The 26,874-nt window shown below is 42.1% G+C and overlaps 3 protein-coding genes across 4 annotated transcripts; all 3 read left to right on the top strand.

Moving 5' to 3' along the window:
- Positions 1-6,687: 6,687 nt before the first annotated feature.
- On the top strand, positions 6,688-10,223 carry nif3l1 (NIF3 NGG1 interacting factor 3-like 1). Of its 2 annotated transcripts, none has more exons than XM_080788608.1 (7): positions 6,688-6,807; positions 7,912-8,270; positions 8,463-8,619; positions 8,704-8,827; positions 9,146-9,284; positions 9,633-9,713; positions 9,870-10,223. In XM_080788608.1, exons 2-7 carry the CDS (start codon positions 7,916-7,918, stop codon positions 10,052-10,054), a joined length of 1,041 nt encoding a protein of 346 aa, XP_080644734.1. In that variant the 5' UTR covers positions 6,688-6,807; positions 7,912-7,915; the 3' UTR covers positions 10,055-10,223. The 2 variants fall into 2 exon arrangements, with proteins under 2 accessions (XP_080644734.1, XP_080644733.1); XM_080788607.1 differs by having other exon boundaries at positions 6,709-6,807; positions 7,663-8,270.
- A 3,646-nt stretch (positions 10,224-13,869) lies between these two features.
- Positions 13,870-17,944, top strand: tbx6 (T-box transcription factor 6; the record flags this gene model as incomplete). Its single annotated transcript, XM_080790081.1, has 8 exons — positions 13,870-13,939; positions 14,538-14,748; positions 15,096-15,363; positions 15,491-15,634; positions 15,744-15,814; positions 15,915-15,973; positions 16,232-16,514; positions 16,633-17,944. 8 exons carry the CDS (start codon positions 13,870-13,872, stop codon positions 17,942-17,944), a joined length of 2,418 nt encoding a protein of 805 aa, XP_080646207.1.
- A 3,002-nt stretch (positions 17,945-20,946) lies between these two features.
- prodh2 (proline dehydrogenase 2) lies at positions 20,947-25,297 on the top strand (the record flags this gene model as incomplete). The annotated part of the gene is made up of 10 exons (XM_080790080.1): positions 20,947-21,213; positions 22,085-22,275; positions 22,601-22,727; positions 23,036-23,107; positions 23,234-23,314; positions 23,444-23,587; positions 23,776-23,942; positions 24,456-24,566; positions 24,837-24,925; positions 25,116-25,297. 10 exons carry the CDS (start codon positions 20,947-20,949, stop codon positions 25,295-25,297), a joined length of 1,431 nt encoding a protein of 476 aa, XP_080646206.1.
- Positions 25,298-26,874: the final 1,577 nt, after the last annotated feature.

Genomic DNA, 26,874 nt, shown 5'->3' with positions numbered 1-26,874 from the left:
GCCAAGGAAGACTTCACATCAGAAAATATAATATTCCTCTGCTGACAGTGTCACTTTCACTCAAATAGCGTACCAAGACAGACACACATGGACAACATATTTATGGTCACATCCAACAAATGTAATATAAATGGACACTCAAAACATATCAATTGACTCTCAACAAGAATATCTTGTAACTATGAAAAGACAATATCGTCCCCCTCCTCTTGTGAAATGTAGAAAGTTGTTAAACAAATGTAAACATATTGTTTTGTTTTATTATATGATTTGTATGTTTGTAAAATGGGACATTTTGGAATGTTTTATTTTTAAAATGCATTTCTTGATGAATATGTTTATTCTTCATTAAATGATTCTAGAAAAACGCTGTTATTATAACTGGAGAATAATTATTACAAACGAAAGTGAATGAGTCTGCAATAGACATTTTATATTTATATGAATGGAACAATTTTTTTTAACACAGATTATAGAAATGTTCTTAAATCTGTATTTCCTAAAACAAACAAACACAAAACAGTTGTTTTCATTTAACAGATGGGCAGCAGAGTCTTCCAGAAGGGTTCTATGGAAATTATAGGATTTTGTGCCACTGTTATAGCTAGGTTGTGCGGAAGGAATTTACTGAAAATGTATCACTTTGGGTGTCAAATATTCCTCCGTGTTACAACGAATAGGTAACAATATGACATCCTTTAATCAAAGTCCTATAAACTACAACATGCAAACCTTTCATCCCAACAAAAAAACCAACAATATAAATATACGCAGCAAATTCTGCAAATTTTTATATAGTGTGATATAGTTTGCATAATAAATCTGCAATTAAGCCCATGGATCTTTATTAGACATCTGGCGACAGGCGGAATTGGTTGATGGGGGAATTGTGTGACAGTGAGATTTTAATGAAGGATTGAGCAACAATATCTCCTAATGGAAGACAGTAACATTAAAAAGCAAATCTGTGACCAAAAATGGATGTGAGGCAGTGATTTAACAGAACTGCTCCCAGACAAGGCCATCTGAAAAAAGTTGACATAGAAACACAAGATTAAGAGCTATTTAATGCATTTATAAATGAGATAAAATTCCATCCCCTCTGCAACAAAGACTAGGCCTACCGCTGAGAACATTAAGGTGGTACCCCTTTCTGAATTTTTTTTCCATTTTTATCTATTTTGTGGGTGTCTAAACACCATGGGAATGTGTTAACTATTTATGCAAGGAGCTTTGGTCTCCCCTCATTTTGTTTGTCACACTCCACCAACACTAGACATACCAAACTTTAACAGCATACAATTTCACATGAAACGACATCACAAAAGGTCCAGAACAAGATCAGTGTGGGTTACTTTATACAAGTAAGACAAAATTAGGTCAGATGTTGAATAGTACTGTACCCACTATTCAATCACATATTATCCAGCCTTCATTGTCATCATTGTCTACCCTCATTGTCAACAGGACCATTGAACCCAGACAAGACTGAGCTTCTCTTCTTCCCAGCTAAGTCCTGCCCTATGCGGGAGTTAACTATTTCCGTAGACAACGCCCTGGTAACGTCTGTCCCAACAGCCAGGAATCTTGGTGTTGTCCTGGACAGTCAGCTCTCGTTCAAAGCTCACATCACAGCTGTCACTCGATCCTGTAGGTTCACACTCTATAACATACGACGAATTAGACCGTTCCTCACCCAGGAATCAGCCCAGCTCCTAATCCAGACAACAGTCTTGTCAAAACTTGACTATTGTAACTCCCTCCTTACTGGCCTACCAGCATGTGCACTTAAGCCTCTCCAGCTGATCCAAAATGCCGCAGCTCGCTTGGTCTTCAACCAGCCAAAATTCTCACATGTCTCCCCCCTGCTCCGCTCCCTCCACTGGCTCCCGGTCGCTGCCCGCACAGAATACAAAACTCTGATGCTGGCATTCAAAGCAACCAAAGGTATGGCTCCCCCATATCTTGCAAGTATGATTGAACCCTACAAACCCTCCCGCGCACTCAGATCAGCTAATGCAGGGAAGCTGGAAGTACCCTCACTAAAAACGCCGGGACAACGCTCCACACGTCCCAAACTCTTCTCCCTTCTGGCTCCAAAACTGTGGAATGCACTTCCCATGGCAGTCAGAACTGCAGCATCACTCCCAATCTTCCGCCGTAGTCTGAAAACCCACCTTTTCAGACTCCATCATGGCCCATAGCACTTACTCTACCCTAGATAGCACTTCTGTAGACTTAGATAGCATTTGAAACAGACTTATAGCATGTTATGTAGACAGCACTAGAATTGCATTGTATATAGTCATAGCACGCCATAGTACTTATGTATAGCATAGTAGTATATATGTAAAGTTTATACATATAAATTTCATTATATAGATATTCCACTGTTACTTTCTTAGCTTACGCATGTTTCATGATGAATGTTTTTATGTGATGTATTCCCATGCTTTTGTTCTTGCTTAATGTAAGTCGCTCTGGATTAAGAGCGTCTGCTAAATGCCTAAATTGTAAAATTGTAAACAGGAACTTTGCATCAACTTTGGTGCAAAGCAAGTACACTGGAAATGAAGCGACAAATATCGGAGAGTGACATACCATTAGTCTTGCGTGACCAGAGTACCAGACACCGGCGCATTTGAGTCTGGCCACGCGAGGCTAACAAAGCATGTATTCTGCAGAGGTCACAGTCATGGCCAGGCAATCATTCGTTACTTCATGACAAAAAGCAGCCTGGAACTATTTCAAATAGACAGACAGCTGGCCAGTACACCGAGGCTTATAGTACCATCAATTACCAAACATGAACCCAACCATACCCTAAACCCAGTAGCAGACCCAATAACTCACATATGTCAGATCAGCACACTATGGATTGGATACGGCTGTTGCAAAGTGCACAGATGTAGTCAATACAACGCCACATTTGAACGTTATGTAACACATTGTATTCCATACACAAAATATCTAAATTGTTTGTCTCCTGGCCAGCAGGAGGAATGAGCGAGACGGACATAACAGGTAAAAAGAGATTTAACATTCTCTCTCTGCTTCTATGACACACTGTCAATAAAAGGTCAAACAATTATGAATGTGCCAGGAAAACAATAATTCTTAAAAGAAACAGAGAGAGAGTGTGTGTGTGTGTGTGTGTGTGTGTGTGTGTGTGTGTGTGTGTGTGTGTGTGTGTGTGTGTGTGTGGTGTTAATTTAACTCTGGGAGTGTACTAATCTAGGGTCCATTTGGTTACATGTGTACATTCTCTGAGTTACAAATTGATAAATTGGAGACAAAGGACACGTTTAAAATGATGTAATGCTCTGGCATGACCTTAGACACGAATCAGCCCTGATCCTTCTAATGTCCGGTGCATGCTTACTGTTCATTAATCCAAAATAATCTCTCTCCCTCTATCCCTTTGCACCACAGTGTAAAGCAGCTCATTGCAGTGCACTTTCGGGTGACTGCATGTGGCATTAACAGTTTGATCTAATCGTACGCATATTCAACGCCCTGGCCTCTCCCTCTCGTTGTGCTTGTGTCCGGACCGGATTTCCTTGAAGTCTTCCTATTGTATTAAAGAGAAAATCCGTACTAATCCTTCTGGGAAGAGGACCATATATATCTGGGGCCGGTTGCATACTGGGTTAATGCTCATTAACCTTTCTATCGTTTCCTGTTCATCTCAACTCAGCACAAAGTTATTGTATGTTATATATGTGCATGTTGAGCAATATTGAACATGATACAGTGTAGATTAGATTCTAATGGATTTTGATTGACCGTCAGTGTTTCTATTGTTCATCAAATTGCGTTAAGATTATCCCAAGTAAATGGTTTATCAATGTCATTGTGGTGTAGATTCCGCCATCCACTTAAAGATATATAATACCGTGATTTCTTCCCCCTAAAGCAAGATCCTCAGGTACTACACCCAAGTATGCCTGGTTTTGCCTGGCCTTGGTCCCAGCCTTACTCATCTGCGAAGAGAAAAGCCTGGTCACAACCTAAGGCAGAGAGTGCACACTGCATAGCCATAGTGTCGGGCCAGATGGATTTACCCCGGATACGATATTTTTCGACCAATCACAACACTTGTTTCATACACACACAATGTAAACAGATTTGTAAAGTGTCAACGTAATTTCCTTGATCGGTACTTCCACCAAAATCCCGCTACTTCCGCCAAATTCCAGCAATGCACACCAGGTGTCATGTGGTCGGTAGTCTCGCCTAGCCAGATAACTATTCCACAATCTCCGAACGCTATATAGAGTCTGGAACTACACCTCCGATCCAAGTAATCTGTTAAAAATATATTTTAAAATCAGAGCTTATTTTTTTATTTCCATTTCTGCAGCAAGCAATATGCTTATTGCTTAGATGATTTCTATTCATTTTGGAATAAATTTGCATGACTGTAAAGACGAAATGGAAGTGTAAGTAATTAAGTAAGTAAGTACATATTATTTATAAAGCACCTTTCAAAACAAAGTTACCAAGTGCTGTACATTGAACAACAATATAAAACAATCACGTTAAAAAAAGGATTCAAAAAACAACCATGCTATTTCCGTGCTCATACCCAGGCACCCAGGCAGGCAGCCAGCCAGCCAGCTACTCAGCCACACACATAGCTCCGTAAGGCACCACTCAGAAAAATACACAGGGAAGACATTTGAATATTCTAACCGTACCTGGGGGTCTATAGTAATGTAAACCCCCTTAGACACATTAGAGCTTTTGTTCTATCAGACCTTCATCAGAGCATCAAATACTGTGCAGCTGATAAAGTGCACTTTCCCTAGATTGCCCAGGTAGAGTTTCAGCATGACTATAGTGACTACACTTAATCTGATGGTGCACTGGAAGTTAACCTCAGATGACAAACTCTGAAAACAGCAGCAAACAGACCCACCCAACCCGACCCATCATGAGACATACACGCCCACCCCACCCGGAAAACGACCCTGACCCCTGCCCGGTTGACTGATCCATTCCAACCCGGTTGACACAACCACCCAAACTGCGATAATTGCATCAGAAGGTTAACTGTACCAGCCCGACCTGCGGGTCAACCCGTACATCATTAACACTCAGGGAATCCAAATAGGAAGGTAACTTGTACTAAAAGGTCCATAAAATAACTACCCACCATCATGTTACATAGTCTACTTATGCATTGCCTTCGTTGGAACTTGACATTTCAGTTTAAGGTTGAGAACATTACTGAACCACAATAGATCATGAGAATTAACAGAAGAGAAAAGGAAGCCCCTGGGCCAGTTATCTTTTAGAGAACAAGCAATTGGGTGGGCACACAAAAACACTACTCGAGTTGTAAGGCACAAGGGGATTAAGACTTGTACACATTATATGATATCAAAGTTTGTTCACATATTTTTTTGCAATAAATAAAACGTATTCAAAATACTTACGAGGTCTGTTAGTGTTAGTCAGATAGCTATATAGGGTACTGTAGGAGGGGACTTGTACTTGTACAAAAATTATAATAAAATAACAAATCAACAGAGGACAGTTGTGGCAGAGGTTCTGAGTTTCAGAACTGGACGGGAGACATTTTCCATTAACAGAAAAAAAACAACAAGAATCTGTAGCGGCTTGTACTCATATAGTTACTTTAGTTTTAACTAAATTGTAAATGGGTCTCATGGCCACAGGGCCCCCAAAGGCCCATTGACCAATGACCATGCAGTTCAAGTTCAGTAGGCTACAAGTTCCCACAGTTGACCCCGCAGGCAGACCTTCGCACACAGCCGCGGACAGTTGAAGTTGAAGCCCGACGTCATTCCAGCTTTTTAGACAGCTGGTGGATGGAAAAGAAGCTCCACCCCCGCGGCTGACTGACGCGGAGGAGAGCATTCCCGGGAATCTGTCCGTCACGTCAGTCAGCCGCGGAGGTGGAGCTTCTTTTCCATCCACCAGCTGTCTAAAAACCCGGTTTTGAAGCTGTGCGCAGCCGAAAACGTGCGCGGCTGTGCGCGAAGTAGTGCCTGAGCCCTGAGAGTGTCTTCTTCTTCATTTACTCTCTGATCAGATTGAGTTACAGTTGTTGTTGAGTAGAAGCTGCATACATTGACATACATTGAGTGAGCAGCTTGACATGTCTTCTGCCCTACTCTACTCCCTAGCAGATCTGAGTAGGATGCAACATGATCCCAAATAATGTAGGCTGTGTTAATGTCATCATGATTACTTACCTGCTGCAACTTGCAGGCTAAACAGCATTTTACAGGGTGCCCCAGCAATGCAGAATGCACCAGGAATTTGGTCAATCTGATGGAAAATAGACAATTATCTCAGTTGAGTATGCAAATCGATAGTACAAAATAAATCAGTTGTATAGGCTACATACACATAGCTTATATAGATATTTAAACATACAAATTGAGATACAAATAGGCAACACACTGATCGAGTCTGAGCACAGACATTGCATCACATTTTACAGATAATTAGGCCAAAAATATCAGGATTAGTTTTTTTTTTTATTGAGTAAAAAAAAGAAGAGAAAAACAAGGTATTCAATAACTTCATGCAGTAACAACACTACTGCAGTCTGCAGTCCTTTCACAGTAGGCTAAATACTGGAAATAAATTATAATATAACACACTCCCAAATATCAAATCAAATGGGTGACGTAGGAGTCGGAACACGGAAGTGTTCTATCTATTGTCGTCATCATTAAAAGGAGATTGTCGTCCCCAGCAGCACACAGCGTGCACTGCTTGCTGAGTACGGAGACATTCTTTTTTACAACGTAAAGTCCTTGGAAGTTAAAGGTATGGTGACATAATAACCCTATGACGTTGCTGTGTAACAGAAAAGTGTATATGACTGTCTGCTTTGCATGCGTGCAGCGTTAGCATGTAGCTCTGCTCTGTCTGCAGCATACCTACCTCTGCACTCTGTAGTCAGCAGCCAGAGCCTGTTATTCATCTGAGAACCCAACGTCAAAAAATAAAGTAAAACGGCGCCCTCTTTTCCTATGAATTTGACAGTCAGACTGTAGTCAAAGCAGTCTGTCTCGACTCTCGAGAGACTCACTAGCCTGTTATTGACAGCACAGCTGGCGTCCTCCTAGCCCTGAAACATGACTGAAGTCTGATGACGCAACTGAAGCCAGTTTTACGCGATCGCTACATTTACTGTGAAAACGTGTACATAAACATTCAGATTTCAACTATAAAGTACTCACCACGTGTGCCACTGGTGTTAGACATTTGCGGGGACAGCGAAATTATATATTATTATATTTGAAATGTGAATGTACACGTTTTCACTGTAAATGTAGCGATCGCGTAAAACAGGCGGAAGTTAAGCCATGACGTCGTGCACCCGAGTGAGTCATGACCAAATTGAGAACTTCGATAGAAGTTATAAAAATCTAAAAGGCTAAGATAGCATAAAATATAAATTATTAAACTGATTGTAAAACAATATATTTATCATTACTGCGTCGAAGTTGTGCATCAACAACACTCATTAATGAGTGTGCTAGTGCTTGTCAGTTGTCATCAACATCTGAGGTCTTGTTAACTTAAATTAAATCCACATAAATACTCCTCCCATTGTTTGTTTAAAAATAAATTGGTTATTGCTTAACTAATTCTGAATGTTTGCTTTTGTGTGCGCAGGTTTACACAAATGTTGACTGGATGTAAAAATATCTCCTGGAGATTATTGTCATTGGTTCCTAGAAGAATTTGTAACAGAAGGAATTTGGCATCTGGTTCTCGATCTCTTCGCTCTCTCTCGGCTACTTCTCTAACTCCCACTCACGACTGCTTCAGAATCAGGAGTCAACATATTTATATTGCTCTCCGCCCTTCTCTTCACCTCGCTTATCTCACTCGCTCCCTATCTCATTCTGCTCATTTTACCAGCACAATGGACCTGAAGGAAGTTCTAGAGGTGCTGGAGCAGCTTGCTCCACTGTCACTGGCCGAGTCGTGGGACAATGTCGGCCTATTGGTGGAGCCGAGCAAAGCTCGCCCCATTAAAACCATCCTGCTGACCAATGATCTCACAGAGTCTGTCATGGAGGAGGCAGAGACCATGGGCTGTGACCTCATCATCTCATATCACCCTCCGTTGTTCCGGTCAATCAAGCGGTTGGTTCAGAAAGACTGGAAGCAGCGATTGGCCGTCCGTGCCGTGGAGGCGGGCATGGCAGTCTTCTCCCCTCACACTTCGTGGGACAGCGTTAAAGGGGGGGTGAATGATTGGCTGATCGGGGGACTCGGTAAGAGGTCACCTTCAAGTGGAAAATGTGTGTCATGCATGCCATCTGCATATTTAATGAAGCTACAGACTAGTAATCACCTTTGACACCGGACACTGGCTCAAGTAGTTTGTACAAGTGCCTTCCATATGATCCGCTGTATCTATTTTTCCATCACTGGTGTCTCTCTCTTTCTCATTGTTTCTCTATCAGGTAGTGGCCAGGTGTCAGTGCTGAGTCAAGCCTTTTGTAGTGCCCCACAGAGTCACAAGCTGGAATTTACTCTCAGGAGTGCAGTGGAGCTGAATACTATCACTGAAGAACTAAAGGCTGTTGACAGTGGAACCCTGATACAGCATTCAGTAACAAGGTGTGTGTTTGCACTTCAGACATCATCAGGTTTTGATTATTTTGGTGTTTAATGGTATTTCATGTCTTCTCCATTGAACCCTAGTTCAGACAGCAGCAGTGTCCATGTCAGTGCTACATGCTGTGACTCAGCATTGACTCCCAGTGTACAGACTCTGCTACGACACAATGGCCCCAGCCAGTCCCTCAGCATTCTACAAATACAGAAGGTACTAATAATCACTGCTGTCGGATAAAAATAAAGAAATAAATAAACTTCTGCATCAACTTTTGGGGATTCTTTCCCCCCAGGTCTTTTAAATAACACTGGGTTTTTTAAATCATCCCCATGGTCATTAAAAAGACCCCTTAAGGGCCATATAAACTTTAAATCCACATTAGGGGTGAGACATTTTTACACGACTGCTGCCAAATGGAGCTAGGAGCATGTTTTTTCAGACATGGAATGTTTAGATTGTATTTCTAGAATTAGATGGCCTTTCACCATTATCTGTGTGGATCCTCATGTACATTGTCACGTCCCACAGACCCCTCTGCCAGGCCATGGACAAGGACGACTCAGCATTTTGGACAAGCCAGTAACGGTGGCAACGGCCATTGAGAAAATGAAGTCCCATTTGGGGATGAAACATCTCCGCCTGGCTCTCGGTGTGAGACAGACTCTAGGTAATAGGAATATGAAGCACACAAGATGTTTAAACATACTTGAACATTATGGAGGCTGATTGAAATAGGATATGGGTTAGAAACATCACATGAAATCATCCAATTGTCAATTGTTTTGACCTGATGATCTCAAGCTTAACTGTTTCTGCACATTTTGTTTGCAGATGGGCAGCACACAATACAATCTCCAGTGTTAATTAAAGAAATGACTGAAAAGTGAAAATGGAACCATTTGATTCCATTTCTATACTCTTGAGTTGATTTAACACCAACAATTTACAGTGTAGGCAACCAGGGTCATGTGAGGAAAGTGTGTTTGTCACTGTCTGTGAACATTCTGTTGTACAGAGTCCATTGTGTCAACCGTGGCTGTGTGCGCTGGGTCAGGGGCCTCAGTGCTAAACGTCAGAGCAGACCTCTACGTAACAGGTAGGCAATAGTCAGCTGCCCACATTCCTTTATTGACATTGGAAGTGATGAATCTTCTGCATGTAGTACTTTACATTACTGTACATTCTTCTGCATAGACCAGTGAATACGCAGGCATCAGTGGCATGAATCCTTAACAGCACGTCTTTCTGTCAGGTGAGATGTCCCACCACGAAGTGCTGGATGCCGTTGCTAAAGGGACCAGTGTCATCCTCAGTGACCATAGTAACAGCGAGCGGGGATTCCTGGCTGTGTTCCGGGAGAGGCTCGCAGTGCGCCTGCCCGACACTGTGACCGTGGCTGTGTCACAAACTGACAGAGACCCACTGCAGGTGGTGTGACTGGGACTCCAAGATGAAGTTTTGAGGGATGTCAGCAATTATGGGACAATAAGTGTTTCTCAAAATGTAAAATCCTAGTACATAATTTCAATGTAAAGTGCTTCCTTACTACTGCTTTCCATGGGTTTCTGTCAAGTCTTTAATAAACTACATCCAAATACATCAATAAGATAGATTTTTGGTATTTTAGACAACATACTCTCTGCACCCACAAATGCACAACGATGGCCTAAACCAAAGCATGTACCGGTAATCTACAATCCTATACATGCGGTTCATGTATGCTGGGGATATTCATGGCTAACGCACTATATTTTTTAAATCCTGATATCTGGTGACATTAAGTGAGCCCTCAGCCTTATCCTCTGTGTGTACTTTGATGCAACATTTAAGTTATTTAAAATAATGGGACACTTAAGCTGTCATGCACCAACTGTGTATCTTAACACTCAGCCATTCGCAATGAAATTTGTTCAATTGGTACATTCTGTAGCAGGGTCACTCACTTTATTACTGCTACAAAGTAGTTTTTTCTTGTATTATACTTTTACAAAACCCTGCCACAAACATTTCACACACATACGTCGTGTAATATAATTACATTATTGAATTGTTCATATGAAAAGAACCACTATTGTGAAAGAGCTGTTGCAAAGACTTAAAGGGATATTTGACTTAAAAAAAAAAAAAGTTTGGTAATTTCACTCTCTACTTAGGCTTAGCATAGGTGAACACCATAGACAGCTTTTAAGCTGCTTGATTCAGTATTTAGATATTTGATATTCATTTTAGCTACCCCACCCCTTCCTATACAAACCCATTGTAACTTCGACCTCCTTTTTAACCATGTTAGATTAATTGAAAACACCCGTCCTTTTTTCTGGTAACATACTGCCCTCCTAATACGTGAGGTGCCTGTGTTATTTTTAATTTCTTTCTTTCATGGAGCCTTATTCTTTCCCTTATATTTCCCTTATTTCCTTTATTTTTCTATAAAGAAAACACACGGGCACCTCACGTTTTTGTCACACTTTTCACACTGGCTCCATATGCAGTGATTTTAATGACCATTCGGCCACCTTCAGAAGCAATAAAATGTAAAAGTAATTTCAAGACTTGCTACAACACCTGAAACAGCATTCCTATTCTAATCTGGGGTGAACATTAACCGACAATAGTATAATATCTATAGTATACGCTCGCAATTTAGTAGAGCTGCTATTTTCAGCAGAGTTTTGGTGTCAGGGAATAAAGCAGAGGACTGCAGTGAACTAAGTATGCACCATTTAAGTGGTTAAAAACTTAAGATGTAAGTATGGTTTACAATCATAACAAGACCTGATATACCAAAACAATGCATAAACATACAAACATCAGTCAATAAGACCAGACGGGGAATCAACAGCTTTCTAAAGTTCAATAAAGCAGCCTTTCATGGCAAAATACAAAATTTCATAGAGCTCTGCAACCAAACCACATGTAAACAAACAATTAGCATAATTATGTCAAAGAGAACCTGTGGTAATATATTTTATATATATATATATACATACACACACACACACACACACCCCGTGCCAGCACACAATGCCTGTCCCTCCCTGTTCTACCAATAAATAAATAAAATCTATCAAGAGAAAGGGCCTCAAACACCAGTCATAATGGAGTCTGGCAGCCATAGTGCCTACAACACACCTGTCAACCCGTAAAAGCGTTAGACACATCACACCCCTGCATGCTGCTCCCCTGCAGCATCATGGAGGTAATGACCTCTCCCCTCCTCCTCCCTCTCCCTTCTCTACTGGGAAAGACCGGTGTGACGTTCACACCTCCACTTCCCCTCTGTCCCACCGGCTGCCTTTCATCCCTCATTCCAACCACACACAAATGGGGAAGGAAAACAACAACTACCACAACATTACTTTCCTACACTCATCTGAACTCGCACCAGCTGTCACTGAGATGTCAGGAATGCCTAGAGAGATTTGCTTCTTCAGGCCTTGTTTGTCACAGGCAGGATATTATTTCTCATTCTGTTTATATTCTGAGGCCAAGATGTTTTCTTTACCATGCCACATTGACATTCATTATGTACATGAAACCGTGTTTTAATACACGGCCACCATTTAATCTGATTTGACAGCCGATGCTCTGTTTTTCATTTCTTTCACTCATGCACATGACTCTGATTTTGCATACCTGCTGCTATTTTGATATGATATGCAAGAATATTGTTTGCCTTCTGCACGTATCCATTGCACATTTGTAATCGTACAACTTATTTATTATTAGACTTTGCATCTAACATGACTGCACCATAATTGCGAACGCAGTGATTGCGAACGCAGTATATATATGTGCGCTTCCCGCGTTTGCGCGTCTTACTGGTTCTTCTCTATTCTCCTTTCCCTATTCTAACTCTTCCTGTAATCACAATGTTGCAAACTCAGCAAAGAAAATAATTTCACCCACTCTTTTACACCTGTAATTGTGTGATGTGACAAAGATGATTCCGGTGAATTGATATGAAGATGAGAACATTTTTCAGTATACCTACAATATATATGTTGGTTTATCTGGAAAATAGCCAATCCCTAAACTGACATTTTCTGTTGTGAGCTTGTAGATCTGCTACTTTCACCGAAGGGTTCATGGGGTTAAAATACCTCCTCAGTCCTGACCCATGGGATAACCAGTTTTGCAAATCAAAGAACCAATGTTTGTGTTCAAAATGTTTGGGGAAAGCTGACCCACCTCTAAACTGAAAACCAAACAAACGTCAAAAGTAAAACACTTGATGTCCTCTAATGCAAAGCTCCGACCTAGAACTACATGTTTGTGTAGTGACCAAATTGCAGCCACAGGCCAAACTGTCTCCCTCTTCCACCTGCATAAGAGCCAGGGTTCCCTGCTGAGAGGCAGCGCCAAGAGAGGAAGACACATGCTATGAAATAGCCACAGGGGACCTACCAGTAGCCCCCTATTATCTAGGATTGTGATTGTGTGTGTGTGTGTGTGTGTGTGTGTGTGTGTGTGTGTGTGTGTGTGTGTGTGTGTGTGTGTGTGTGTGTGTGTGTGTGTGTGTGTGGGTAATGCAAACAGATACAGACTGGCTTTCTGATGCACTGGTTCCTTACAATTATTCAGTTGAAAAGCATAAAGGCACATCTACTATCAAATGATATTCTCTGTCTAAGCGAATCCACAAAATGAAAATGATTGCAGTAGCAGGTAAATGATTGATAAAAATAACGGATAGGATAATTTGAGAATATGTCCATGCCCTAATTAACATGAAACAACATTAATGACAAACTGCTTGGGAGTCGGGACTGGGGATGTGGAGGGGTTGGACTGTCAACATTTCATTACTTAAAAGTCTATTATGTCCCTTGATATGCTTGATGTTGTTTATGTTAGTTTGTCATGTATTTTGATTCCAGGCAGGGGAGAGGGGACTACAGAAAGAGGAGAGAACATTGTAATAAGACTGTAGGTTGGAGAAAGAGGCTAATAAAGGAACGTGTGAAAATGAAGCCATTTGGCCCTATGTGTGAAGCCCTACACACCTATATAACAGCACAAGGCAGCAACTGTAAGCATTTGATGAGAGGAGCAACAGAGGGATAGCAAGACAACATCCCAGTGCATCACTGGGCAGGAATCACTGGATTACAAGCAGACAGAAAGGACATACACCGAAATTTAAAAGACATTTGATGGAAATAATCAAAAAGAAGACGTGATACAGGGGACAAAAAGGTTACTGGGCAGGAGGTGGAGTCAAGAAAGTAGACGGAAGAAAAAGGAAAATAATGTTGAGCGTGGATATGTACCCCAGTCTGGCCTTGGGGCCACAAAGAATAGGAGACTGTTTCTACAGAGGTGAGTACCACACAAAGAAAGAGAGAGAGAGAGAGAGAGAGAGAGAGAGAGAGAAGAAATGACTGTCATTGCGTGTGATGTTTTGAAATAGTATCCGTTTCTGTAGGGACACAAGTTCACACAACCAACAATTATCTTATACGAATCAACTGGCCACGGTTGCTAGTTGGTCACTTAAGGTCACTTAAATACCCAAGACTGTTTTAATGATTTGTTTTCCAGTTAAAAAGGTCAGAGGGGTAAAAACATGGCAGGACAATATGCAAGCTAACCAAATTAATGATAGATTTAGGCGTACACAGAGCCATACATTTGCCACTGATCAATGCTTGCACATTCACACATCCATTATGGACATTAATAGCTGCAGCTGCGTTGCTTTCAACACCAGGCACAATAAGGTCAGCCATATGCAGCTTACCATGTTTTTAATCTGCTGTCGTTTTTAACCTAAACCAGGAAAACAAGGCACAATACATTTTATTCCGCCTTTAATGTCTGTCTGCCAACAGATTGAACCATTTGCAATTCATGATGGATTAGAACTGTTCAATCCAAGAACTCTGCTTAGATTATGGTGATTTCTCTCCCTCCACAGAGCGTGATGCCCCTACCCACATGCCCATGTACCCATCCTCATGTGACATGGCCGCCAGGGCTCTGCCCCCAAGGCTGCTGGCCCCGCCCCCGGTCCCCAGTGAGCCGACCGCCAAGCCCCAGGACAATGTCAAGATGGAGCTGGAGAACTCATCTCTGTGGAAACAGTTCAGCACAGTTGGCACAGAGATGATCATCACAAAAAAGGGCAGGTGAGTTAAAGCCACACAGATTGTCACTAATCACTCTACGCTAAATACAAGCATTATTAACTGAAAGGTGTCATTCGTCCTTTTTTCATCAGTTCATCAAACTTTCACTGAATGTTCACCCCAGCAAAATAGAGACGCTACTAGAGTTCATTAATGACTTGAACCCCAGCATCCATATTCTGGGGAAAACATTCACAGAAGAGAGATGTACAAGCTTGCAGATCGGCTATTTTCAGCGAAGATATTTAGTGTAGAACGAAAACAGAAAGGTCACTAGTATCGACCTCTAGGGTCTGTTCAACCAAAGACAAACCTTGAGCATCTTCTCCTCCCTCCGCTCTCTCCAGACGCATGTTCCCCGGGCTGAGCGTCAAAGTGTCGGGCCTGAACCCGGCTCTTCGCTACATCCTCCTGCTGGACATCGTCCCGCAGGACAACTCCCGCTACCGCTTCCAGGGGGACGCCTGGCAGGCGGTGGGCAGCGCCGAGGCGCGGCTGCCAGACAGGGTGTTCATCCACCCCGATTCCCCCGCCACCGGGGCTCACTGGCAGAGCCGCAGCATCTCCTTCCACCGCGCCAAGCTCACCAACAACACACTGGACATGCAGGGATATGTGAGTGCTATAAAATATGAATACAAATCTAAATTGAAATATCTCATACAAATGATTCATTATTATTATTACACAAAACTAACAATTCTTATCTTGCCATTGCTGATGTCCTCTTTGTCTTGTGCAGATAATTCTCCACTCACTGCACCGCTACCAGCCCAGGGTCCATGTGATCGAGGCCAGGGACGTGCTGAGGTGGGGAGGGGGCCAATATTCATTTGTCTTTCCTGAGACTCAGTTTCTCACCGTCACTGCCTACCAGAACGGCAAAGTAAGTATATACATTAGTCTCAGAGGGAGAGAATATCGTTTCTTGCATTTTATATCACAGTAAGGTCCCTTTACAACCTGTTTTAATTTGTGTTGCCAATTCTTTATAGATCACAGAATTGAAGATCAATGCCAATCCCTTTGCTAAGGGCTTCAGAGAGGATGGCAGGAACAACAAAAAGTAATGCACACGCACGCGCGCACACACACACACACACACACACACACACACACACACACACACAGATCACACAGTAATGTCTTTGTTTTTTTCCTTGCAGACAGAGAAATGCAAGACAGAAGCGGAAGATTACAGACGTTTCAGAAACCTTGGATATCGGTAAATAGACGCGAAATAATACACCTCTCAAGTACACAGTAAAATCCTATGTTAATTTACTTGAGCGTACAAGTGGAGGTTCCGTCAGGTTCCATTTCTAGTCCCAGTTAAATTAACATGGAGGATTTGACTGTGTACCAACCAACAGGAGCATCAATTAAAATCCTTATTTTAGGCAATTCCTTTAAATATTGCCGGTAAAGGTTTGGTCATTGCATCTCAAACATTGAATGTTCCCTTTCTCTGTCTCTCTCTCAGAGGGATGTGATCCATGTGACTCCAGTGAGGTTATGGTCCAGTCCACCACCAGCACCACAGACCTCCATGCCCTGGCTCTGGCCTCCCTGCCCCAGCTCCCTGACCCCTCCTGCGGGTACACAGGCGAGGGGCCCCCCTACCAGGAGACCCCTGTCCCGGAGCAGCAGCTTGATCTGGTGGGCCAAGCTTTCATGGCCTCCCAGATACCCGACATCGCTGTCAATTTGGCCAATGGGTTGCAGCACACACCAGGAAGTGAGGTGACAAGCGCTATGATTGACAGGTGGGTGTTCTCTTTTGTGCCTATAATGCGTGACTTTTTTGTGGTAAATGTCAAATGTGTTAAAATGTACACAATGTCGCTGTTGTGCCAGTAAACTGATACATTTTGTCCTCCACAGATCTGACAACATGGATCTCCCCCCTTACTCCTCCACCTACCCTGCCGCTCCACTCGGCTCCTCCTCCTTCCCCACTGCTCCTCTTCCTCAGCCTTCATCGTGTTATCCTTCCCTCCCTGTTCCCGACTGCTCGGACACCTCCGTCGCCCAGATGGCTGGCGACACGCAGCTGTCTCCTGCTCCTGGCTACGTCCCCGTGACAGACTACTCCACCATTCTCTCCTCCTCCCCGACCCTCCCGTCCTCCACCACATCCCCGTTGATGCAGCACACCTCCTTCACCTATCCCACACTGACTCCACCCTCTTCCACAGCGTCCTCGCCACTGCCCCTCCTCTCCTCCGACTCCGCCTATCACTCCATCTCTCCGTCCGGGCTGGAGCTGATCAGCCCCCACACACCCGGGGAAACCTCCTTTCCCTCCGCGCCGACTTCTGCTTGTCCACCAGGCCTGGGGGCCCAAATGTCTGCAGACGGTATAATGACACCGGACCAGCCTGTTGCCAGCCAGGATAATTCACCACACATGCAGCAAAGCACCTCCGTGTTCACCTTCCCAGTTATGCCGTACACAAACCCCGAGCCTGGTCCGGTGCACACCCCTCAATGCCTTCCCAGTCAAACCCAAGTGTATGCGATGTCGCAACCCCCTCCCTCCGTGCAGTACTCGTCCTTACCCAACCATGGCGCTGCCGCCCCCTTTCCCGTCCTCCCTCTGCCTCAATCCTTTCAGAATCGTTCGTTCCAAAACATGGCCCCAGGTTCCGCCCACCACACTCTACCCTACCCGAATCTCGGTCAAACCCAAGCCCTTGCTCCGCCTTATGCACACTCCTTCACTCACGCGCCATCCGCCCTTCCTCATCCCTCGTACCAAGCATCGTCTTGCTCAACTGGCCACTCTGGGTCCTACCCCTCTTTCCAGTCCGGTGTACCTTCTCATATGCCTCCTTCCTCTCTACCCAACCACTCCATGCCTCATCCTCAGAACCCCTCTGCCTACCCCCAGGTGGCTCCAGCAGAAATGGGCACCTACGCTCAGTTCAACCCTGGTGGCCCCTATCGGCCGGACATGGTACTGCACCACCCTCCTCTTATTCCTCAACTGGACCCGTCTCTTCAGTCCTGCCTTCCCTCCTCCGCTGCCCCCCCGGCGCTCTACCACACCTTCCAGTCTTACCCTCTGCGTCTGCGCCAGGACCCACGGTCCTCCCTCTCCATTCCACTCAGGCATCTGTACAGGCAACACCCGCATGGCCATACACACCCCCAGGGTCACTACTTCGACATGAATGGAAGAAGTGTGTTATGAGCATTGGGAGAGCCAATGATGGAGGCTAACAAAGGCTAACAAAAATAGTCGATCTACAAGGTCACAATGTGTCACAGCGTGACGCGTTGTTATACAGCCATGTGCAACTAATTATAACTCAGGCTATAGTTTAGTGAGATTAGGCTGAGTGGTAATGACAATGGATGTCATTGGAGACTTTGAATTGGAAATGAGGGATGGTTTATTTAGTATATCAGTAATGATTGCAAAATGAAATGTTTTGATAGCGCTTTTAGAGGTTTTCACAATTTGTAGCTTTATGTAGCCTACTGCATGCTTTAAGAAATATTTTTTAATGAATTTGATGTTATTCTTAAGAAAGGGACTGATGCATTTGATCCAGATGTGTAAATAGTTGTTTAAGCTTGTTCTTTGCAAGTCCATTCCAGGGTGAAAATAAAACTTTGTTGCATTTGGAACTCAATTGTTATCAATTTTTTTATTTTTTTTATAATATTTGTTTTATTTGGAAAGTGCACTGCAATACATTTTTACATATGACACAAGAGCAGTTCCCAAGATTTCTTATTTTTTTTCCACCCCTCTTCCCTCCCTCATCCCCCCTCCATGTGGCACCATCTCCATGTTATCAATTTTTATATTTACAAATAATATTTGGGTAAATTATGTTGGCATTTGATTTGGAAATGACACAGGAATGAACCACAATCTGGCTAGTTGAATAAGCAGCTATAGAGACATAATGCCTTGTCCATAGAACTAGTAAAACACATAATAACTAGTATACAAGGGTTGTGTGATGTTGATGACCCTGGAGTTCAACTCAGAGGTTAATAATTCCCCTTTCTGAATACCTCCCCTGAGCCTCTCAAAAGCCCCATCCTGTCAATACAGGTCAATTTACAGATAATTTTTTGGTTTGTGTACAATAATCAAGTTCTTTTACATCCAAAGTTCATCCTCAAGCCAATGAAACTCCACAATGTAATGTTTTTTGTGTGTGTAATACACCAAGTTTATCCCAAATTCAACCCATGCTTGTGTGGTGAAGCCAAGGGTCAGTTTACTCAAAATGTGTACTGGTTACCTATTAAGCAGATATCCATCCATTTGATACGCCCACACATAGTTGTTGTAGACTGTTCACAAGTACTATTGTTACTTGGGACACAAGGTAAGAACATTATTCTTAATATTATTACATTGTAATCCTCAGTGTGGTTTTGTGAGTATTTCACTGCTGTAGTGTTGCATGAATAGCAGTGTAATCATTATGTCAAAATGTTTACAAAAGGAAGACACATCCAAGCGATAAATTACCAGGTGCTGAACAGAAGAATACGTTAAAAGTCTGCACACTTATGGGTTGGCTAACCAGGACTTTTATAGATACTTGCAGGTAAGGGATTATTTTGGTAAAAAAAATAAAAGGGTCTACTCCAGGTATTACAACAAACCTAATCACTATATTTACAAATGCTTATGGCTCAGGAAGTAATAGGGGTCTTGTAAGTAAACTAATGGACTTATGTCGTTGAAAAAGGACTCTACAATATATGTGAAAGAGTGATGGGAAAAAGAGATGGGCATTGATATAAGTGATGAAGTATGGATGAATATGCATGGAAAACGCAATCAACGACCACTAATTCCTTGACTTGGAGAGACTTTTATTGGAAAAACCAGATTCGCTTCTTTATTACTCCAAAACAGAAGTCCAAACAGACTGGCAACCATATGGACTGGTTGATCATGCACATGTCTTTTGGTCTTGTCCTGTAATCCAACCATTTTGGAAGGAAGTGACAACAATTATCTCAAACATTATGGGTTTTGGAATAGATGATACATTCACATCTTTGTACCTAGGACAACTCCCAGATGGGCTAAATCAGGATGACTCCTACTTACTTAAGATTTTACTTGTAGCAAGCAAAAAAGCTATTACAAGAGAATTGTTCTACTGCTGACCTATTTATCAACATTGTGAAACAACTACATATCCTAGAACAGATTACCTATTCTTTAAGACTGCAAAAAGAGCTGGGTGAAAGAAGATGGGAGAAATGGATAGAGTATTTAGCTGGGGATATATGGAGTGAATATGGGCTGTGACTTTCCTGTTGTCAATGAATGTAAGGATTCCAAAATTCTGTAATATGTATTGTTGTTGCTTGGTTGCTGTACATCCCATGACCTCTTCTGTTTTTTGTTTTTTCTATTCTGTTTTCTGTTGAGGTTTTCGTTTTATTGTATGCCTTGTTTGTCTTGCATATTCAAAAATAAAGAGTAAAAAATAAATAAAGAAAGTGATGCACACTGAATCATGCCCTGGATGGAACATAGACCCTAGATTCTACAAATGTCTTCTAAATCAGTAGTTCTCAAACTCTTTCGTGCCAGGCAAGAACCCTCAAAATGATATGTATTTGGCCACGGACCCCCCCACCTGAAAATGTTTAGTGCCCGGGACCCCCAGAAGAAAAGATTTGTTTAAAAGAATGCTAAATTATACGGTTTCAAGATAATAAAAAAAAAGAAAGAAAAGCAGATGTACAAGCTTACAGTGCATCACAGTGACCGCTGTGAGAATATGTTATTATATAGCCTATATATTATGAGTATGTATATCTGCTATTGATTAAATATGCCATACTACTTAATATTAAAATGTCGAAAATGATAATTATGGCATTATAACTACCATTCCATTTCCCTTTTAGCTTCCCATGTGAGAAGATCATCACTTGTTTATTTGCAACTTTGGGAAAACAGTATGTGCAATGTCCATGTAACATTGAAAAAGAAGCCTCAACATCCAGTAAATGACTGGATTGTTACACACAGCCATGATCTAATGAGCAGCCTCCTCTCCAAACAAAGCGCATAGCCCAAAGTCTGTCTACTTTGAATACAAACTAAAAGAAGGCAAGACATAACGAGTTGGACAACAGTCGAATATACTTAAGGGTGGGGGAAACACACACAACTGTAGCCTTCTAAAAAGCATTTCAGCTGTCATGATGCTATCCCTTCGCCTTCGACCCTGGCTGCATCACTACCTGTCGTTGAGGCTGCTGGGTACTGCTGCCCCGAGGACTCTAGCTGCAAATAGAGAAGGGATGGCAACACCTCTCACCCAGGACGGCACGGTCTACTCTCTCCCAGTGGCTTTGACATTTGAGGACCCCAGTGCCTTCCGGGTCAAGAGTCTCGCGGAGCTACTCCGTGCCTTGGGGGTCTTTCAACTCTGCTCTTTCCCTGTACTGGTTAACAACTGTGGGAAGGTGAGACTGATTGTCACCCTTAATATGGTAGATACTACAGTCACATGGTGGACTAGTGAGCCATGTACACACAACACAGGTTCCCAGCAGAGCAGCTGTGTAAGACTACTGAGCTCCCTACCTGCACAGTCATTCTCTCACACTGGATGGCATGGACATCTTTATTGATAACGAAATGTATGCTAAATAAAATTATATACATTGTCACACCATTATCAAAAGGATGTCCGCAAAAAAGCCAGCGGCTTATTTCCATTGCGGTTATGTCCACTCACCCAAAGGTGCAAAACGTTTCCTACCTAGTGCTTTGAGAGTGTCAATGTATGGGTAGAATTTACCCCACGTACTTAAATAACAAACACTGACATCTCTATTCTGGGGGTGAAAATCTGTCAAAAATAGCAGATGCACAAGATCCCTTATCCCTAAACTAATTTGCCATTTTTTACAATAGTTCAAATAGCCGATCTACAAGATCACAATGTCTCGATGTAGATCGGCAAGTTGAACTATTTTCAAAATAGTAAAAAATGGCAAATCGCAAGATGGAGCCCTTGGTGTAGACTAGGGAAAAAAAGAGGGGACGGGGGACGCCAGACGCCAGTGAGTCAACTAAGCATTATAGGGTTTAATTGGTTAAGGAGATCTTACAGGTGAATAATTAAATTTAAATGAGATGGGAAGCATTGCCAGTAGGGGCGGGAACTGAGACCTAGGGAAAAACAGGGACGCAGTACTAGAGACACAAAACTAGTAAGAAGAGACTATGAAGGTTCTTCTCCTTATCCACTGCTCCTCACTGACTGCCTCTCTCCTTCACCTGCATCACCCTTTATTTCCCCCCTCCATTATATCCCCACTCAACTCTTAGCTGATGGCCGTGGCACGGAGCCTTCTAGGAAGGAGAGGCTTCTCCTTCTTCCTGCGTCCGTCTGTGTACGCCCAGTTTGTGGCCGGGGAGAACGAGAGTGAGATTGGCCAGTCCATGGAGAAGATGAGCTCTCTGGGACTGAGGCCAATGTTGGCGGTACCAATAGAGGAAGACGTGGGAGAGAGCACTGGGTAATAATGACATCATCACCATGACTGAAATCATTCTCTCGTTCATTTGCTCCCGCTCAGTTCTTTCATATTAATATTCAGATTTCTTTGGAATACCACAATTCAGAAATATTCAGCCACAAATATAAGCCCTGTTGTCAATTAAAACGTACTTACAGTATAAGTACTCACTACTCATTGTGCAGAATTGATCCAAATCATATCATTGTATTGTAATTAGTAATTAAAGATCTCTAAAAACAAATCACTGTTCTGAATCAAAAGAAACAGGAAAAATCATCGGATAGGAAATCATGTATTTATTTATTTTTGCTCTCGCCACCAGCGAGCAGAGATACGATGAGAACATGGAGGCCATGTTGGAATGTGTACGAATGTCCCACAGCAACACTTGGAGCAAAGACCCCATGATGCAGCTGAAGATCACCGCTCTGCTCAACCCAGAGCTGTGTGTGAGTCGCTGCTCACTACAGTGGTTCTCAAACATTTCAGGCCACGACCCCCCAAAACAGATAACGGATTGTGAAAATAGACGATCTACAAGCTCACAACACCTTGCGATGTGAGGTGTTGTGAGCTTGTAATGTAGATCAACCGTTTATTTTTCTTGCCTGTTTCTTACAGTATATTAATTGACAATTTGGCCAGTTTGTATAATAGTATAGTTGATTTTTTAGATTTATTTCCATTTCTTTTCTTTTGCCTGTTCCACTTTGCTTTCTTTGAATGGACTGTTTGTATTTGTTGTCATTGCATTAAGGTAAAACTCACCACGCTACTCTCACAACAACCCTGTGACCTGGATCTCCTGGTCAAAGCTCTGAATGGAGAGGTAAGTTCCAATTATACTGTATAATAATGATTACAAAAAGCTAATTGACTTTTAAGACTATTTATGTACTGGATCTGACAGTGATTCTGTTGAGACCCCTGACCTTTTACCCTTTTCATCCCTCAGCCAATTACCATCCCTGGCTTGGAGGAGAGCGAGAACGCCCATTTACTTTGTGGTCTACAGAGACTAAACAAAATCGCAGAGGTATGGGTGTGAGGGACTGTGGGAAATTTGGACCATGTGGGAAATTTGAATCATACAATTTTGTTATATTGGAATGTGCTAATTGCATAGAGTGCACATAATATTTTCTTAATGGTTCATGGTTCTAAGGCCAGTGTAAACAAGGTCAGAGTTCTGGTGGATGCAGAGTACACCTACATGAACCCTGCTCTCTCCCTCGTCACCATGGCAATGATGAAGAAGTTTAACCAAGATGGTGCTTGGATCTGGAATACATACCAGTGCTATCTAAAGGTAGATTACTTATTTCATTTATTTTGTGTCTTTAGCTTCCTCTGTGTCCCTAATTGATTCATAATAATTGCCAGTCCAAAGGCAGTTTCATGAACCGAATACCCAATCATATCTTAAATGTTACAGTATAATTAGGCTGGGTTTGTAGCCAAAAGGAAAGAGCAAGTTCCTTTGTTTGCGTCTCTCAGGAGTCAAGGTCTCTCCTACTAGAGGCCCTGTGTCTGTCTATCAGTGAGTCTTTCTGTCTGGGGGTCAAGCTGGTAAGAGGGGCCTACATGGATAAAGAGAGCAAGATGGCTAATAAAGAAGGCCGTCTGGATCCCATCCATCAGTCCTGGGAGGACACCAACGACAGGTGAGAAAAGCCTCATTTATATTCTGTCACATGATGGAGATCCATCATGTTTTCGCTGAGCAACACCGCCAGCTAACAAAGCATACAAGAGGCTTAATAGGGAATGATAATATTCAATAATTATAATGATATTCACTATAGGATAACTTCTCTGAATACGAAACAGATTCCTGATGATGAATAATAGATGAATGAATGTTGCTCAACATAGTACACAAGCAGATATAGGGAAAATCTGTCCTGTACACTAAGAAATTATTAAGTTTAAAATGTTGCTGGGGAATCAACATTTTTATGTTAATTGAATGCTTCATTTCTAGAGCTATTACATGACCACTTAAACCCTACTCTGTAAACTGGCTTTGTACTTTTTCCATCAACACCAAGGTGTGTGGTGTAATTGTTGCATTGTAGATCTGCTGATATTTTTGGCTAATGTCCCGCCCCCAGTATATGGATGCTGTGGTTCAAGTGGTTAAAACGTTAGTATTTTGCACTCTGTTGTATGTACAGTTACAACGGCTCCCTGGATGTCATGCTGGAGGCCATCTCCCAGAACCCTCAGCGGTACCGGATCATAGTTGCCACACACAACGAGGAATCAGTCAGACGAGCTGCCAAACGGTTAGACCCTGTCTGTCAGTCGCAACTAAAGGACATGAAATCTGAGGCGGTCTAGATTGGGCCACTATCAATAACCATTCCTGAGATAAACAAAATACAAAGGTTTATGTATTGTTTTACTCTGGTCCTTTTAGTTTCAAAGTCCATCAATCTCAGAGCAAAGACCAGCAGGGACCTTGATGCTGCCATTACATGGTTTCAGCTTTAGTCATGTGATAAAGCTCAAATATTCATGGTGAAAAAATGTATTGTCATTTCTTTGAGCTACAGGATGGCAGAGTGGGGCATAGACAAAGATGGTGGCTCAGTATGTTTTGGCCAACTGCTGGGAATGTGTGACCATGTCTCACTTACACTGGGTAAGAGCCCTCCTGCTGTCCACATCTCTGATTATTAACCCATTAAAACCTGGAAAGCGTCTGTCATTTTATATTTTATCGTTGGCTATTCAAAAAGAGCAGATATACAAGCTCACAAACCATGCAATTTCCTCATCAAAGACCTACTGTATATTCTGATTCTCTCCCATGCTCCTCTATGCCTCTCTAGCCCAGCAGGGCTATGTGGTGTACAAGTCAGTGCCATACGGCTCACTGGATAACACACTTCCCTACCTGGTGCGTCGGGCCCAGGAGAATCGCACTGTGCTGCAGGGAATCCGCAAGGAGAGGGACCTGCTGAGGCAGGAGCTGCGTCGGAGGATGCACCTGGTGCCGAAGAGGGGAAGCTAAAGACAATGATACAAGAAAAGGGAGAACATATTACAGTGCATTTGGGGATGTGCTGTAGCTGAGGATGCACATTATAAGCAGGCCTACATGTCGAAACATATCCGTTTGTACACAGTGTGGTCATCATCAGATTCATCAGCGTGATATTAGTATTTGAAAGTCAATTTGGTATGCTTGTCGTTTGCTGATCTGGCATAATGTCCAAGAAATGTTTAACTGTTAGGATATACCTGATATAACTATGTCTATACGTTATAGATCGTATGATTCTCTATGCAGTTTAAAACAAAGACTAATAACAATTTGAAATGTTTTTAGTCATACAAATCCCGGATGGACTAAGCCAGAACGATTCCGATTAAGATCCTACAAGCACCCAGATATTTCTTCGCATTGTGACAAATGTAATACAATAGATGCAAATCTTCTTCATAGCTTCGCCCTTTGCCCTCGGATACAAAGATATTGGATTAAGATATTTGAGACGCTCTCTGATATTTTGAGTATTCATATTGACCCCGATCCTGTACTAATAATTCTGGGTTTGTCAGACTCCATGCCTATGTTGACGAGAGCACAGAAACAACTCTTCTCATATGGTCTGATTACAGCGAAAAAACTAATTCTGACACACTGGAGAAAGGAAGAGGCTCCTGCATTTAAGCACTGGTTAAATGAAATGACTAGTACACTTCATCTTGAGAGAATAAGGTATTTCCTGAGAAACAGGGAGAGACAGTTTGATAAGATTTGGCTGCCCCTTGTCCATTACCCGAGTAGAAACGATTAATAGACAGGATACCATTGATATGGTTGACTGTACGTCATTTTCTTTTCAGATGTTTTCCATGAGCTTTCTATCATCTTATTATATAGTATGCAGTGTCACTGAGCAGTATGGTTGGGAGGTTAAGGGATTTCTTTATCTTTATTTTATTTTTTTCTTCATCATGTTTGTAATAATTGATCTGTTCAATAACATATTTGACAAAGAACTGGTTGCAGAAAAAAATGGTATGGTCAATATTGTGAGACAGTTAAATCTTCTAGAGCACGACCTAACACAATTTGGGTGAAAAAGATGGGGGGGGGGGGGAAAGGGCTATTTAGGTTAACGGACCAGATCTCTTGTGAATATTGGTTACATCTTTTTTACTGTATCTCAAATCCTGTAAACATTTGTTTCCGTTATCGATATTGAATATCCCATGACATCTTTTGTTTGTTTTAGTTTTTTGCTTCAGTTTGTGTTCTTTTTTATTTCTTGTATTATGATTGTATGTCTTGCAATTATTTTCTCAAATTAAAAATAAACAGTAAAAAAAAACTAAACCGAAAGAATATTTGATTCAGGTCTGACTGAGGGATAGGCGGATTATAGTGCTCTGCATGACTGAAGGCCAGGATAATGTCCAAATTGAGAAAACAACTTTATGTAAAAGGACTTTTGAAAAGTGGTTCAACATTTGAGAAAAATATTCAATAATTTCTTTAGTACAGAACCTTGTGATCGATCAAAAATGGGTATTTATGGTGGTAATCTGCCTGGTAGTTGGTGGATATTGGATGTATAGTAA

Source organism: Protomyctophum bolini (assembly GCF_963924005.1).
Source record: "Protomyctophum bolini genome assembly, chromosome: 18".
Lineage (NCBI taxonomy): Eukaryota > Metazoa > Chordata > Actinopteri > Myctophiformes > Myctophidae > Protomyctophum > Protomyctophum bolini.
Note: the sequence above shows the minus strand (reverse complement) of the source record. Positions and strands in the feature narration are given on the sequence as shown.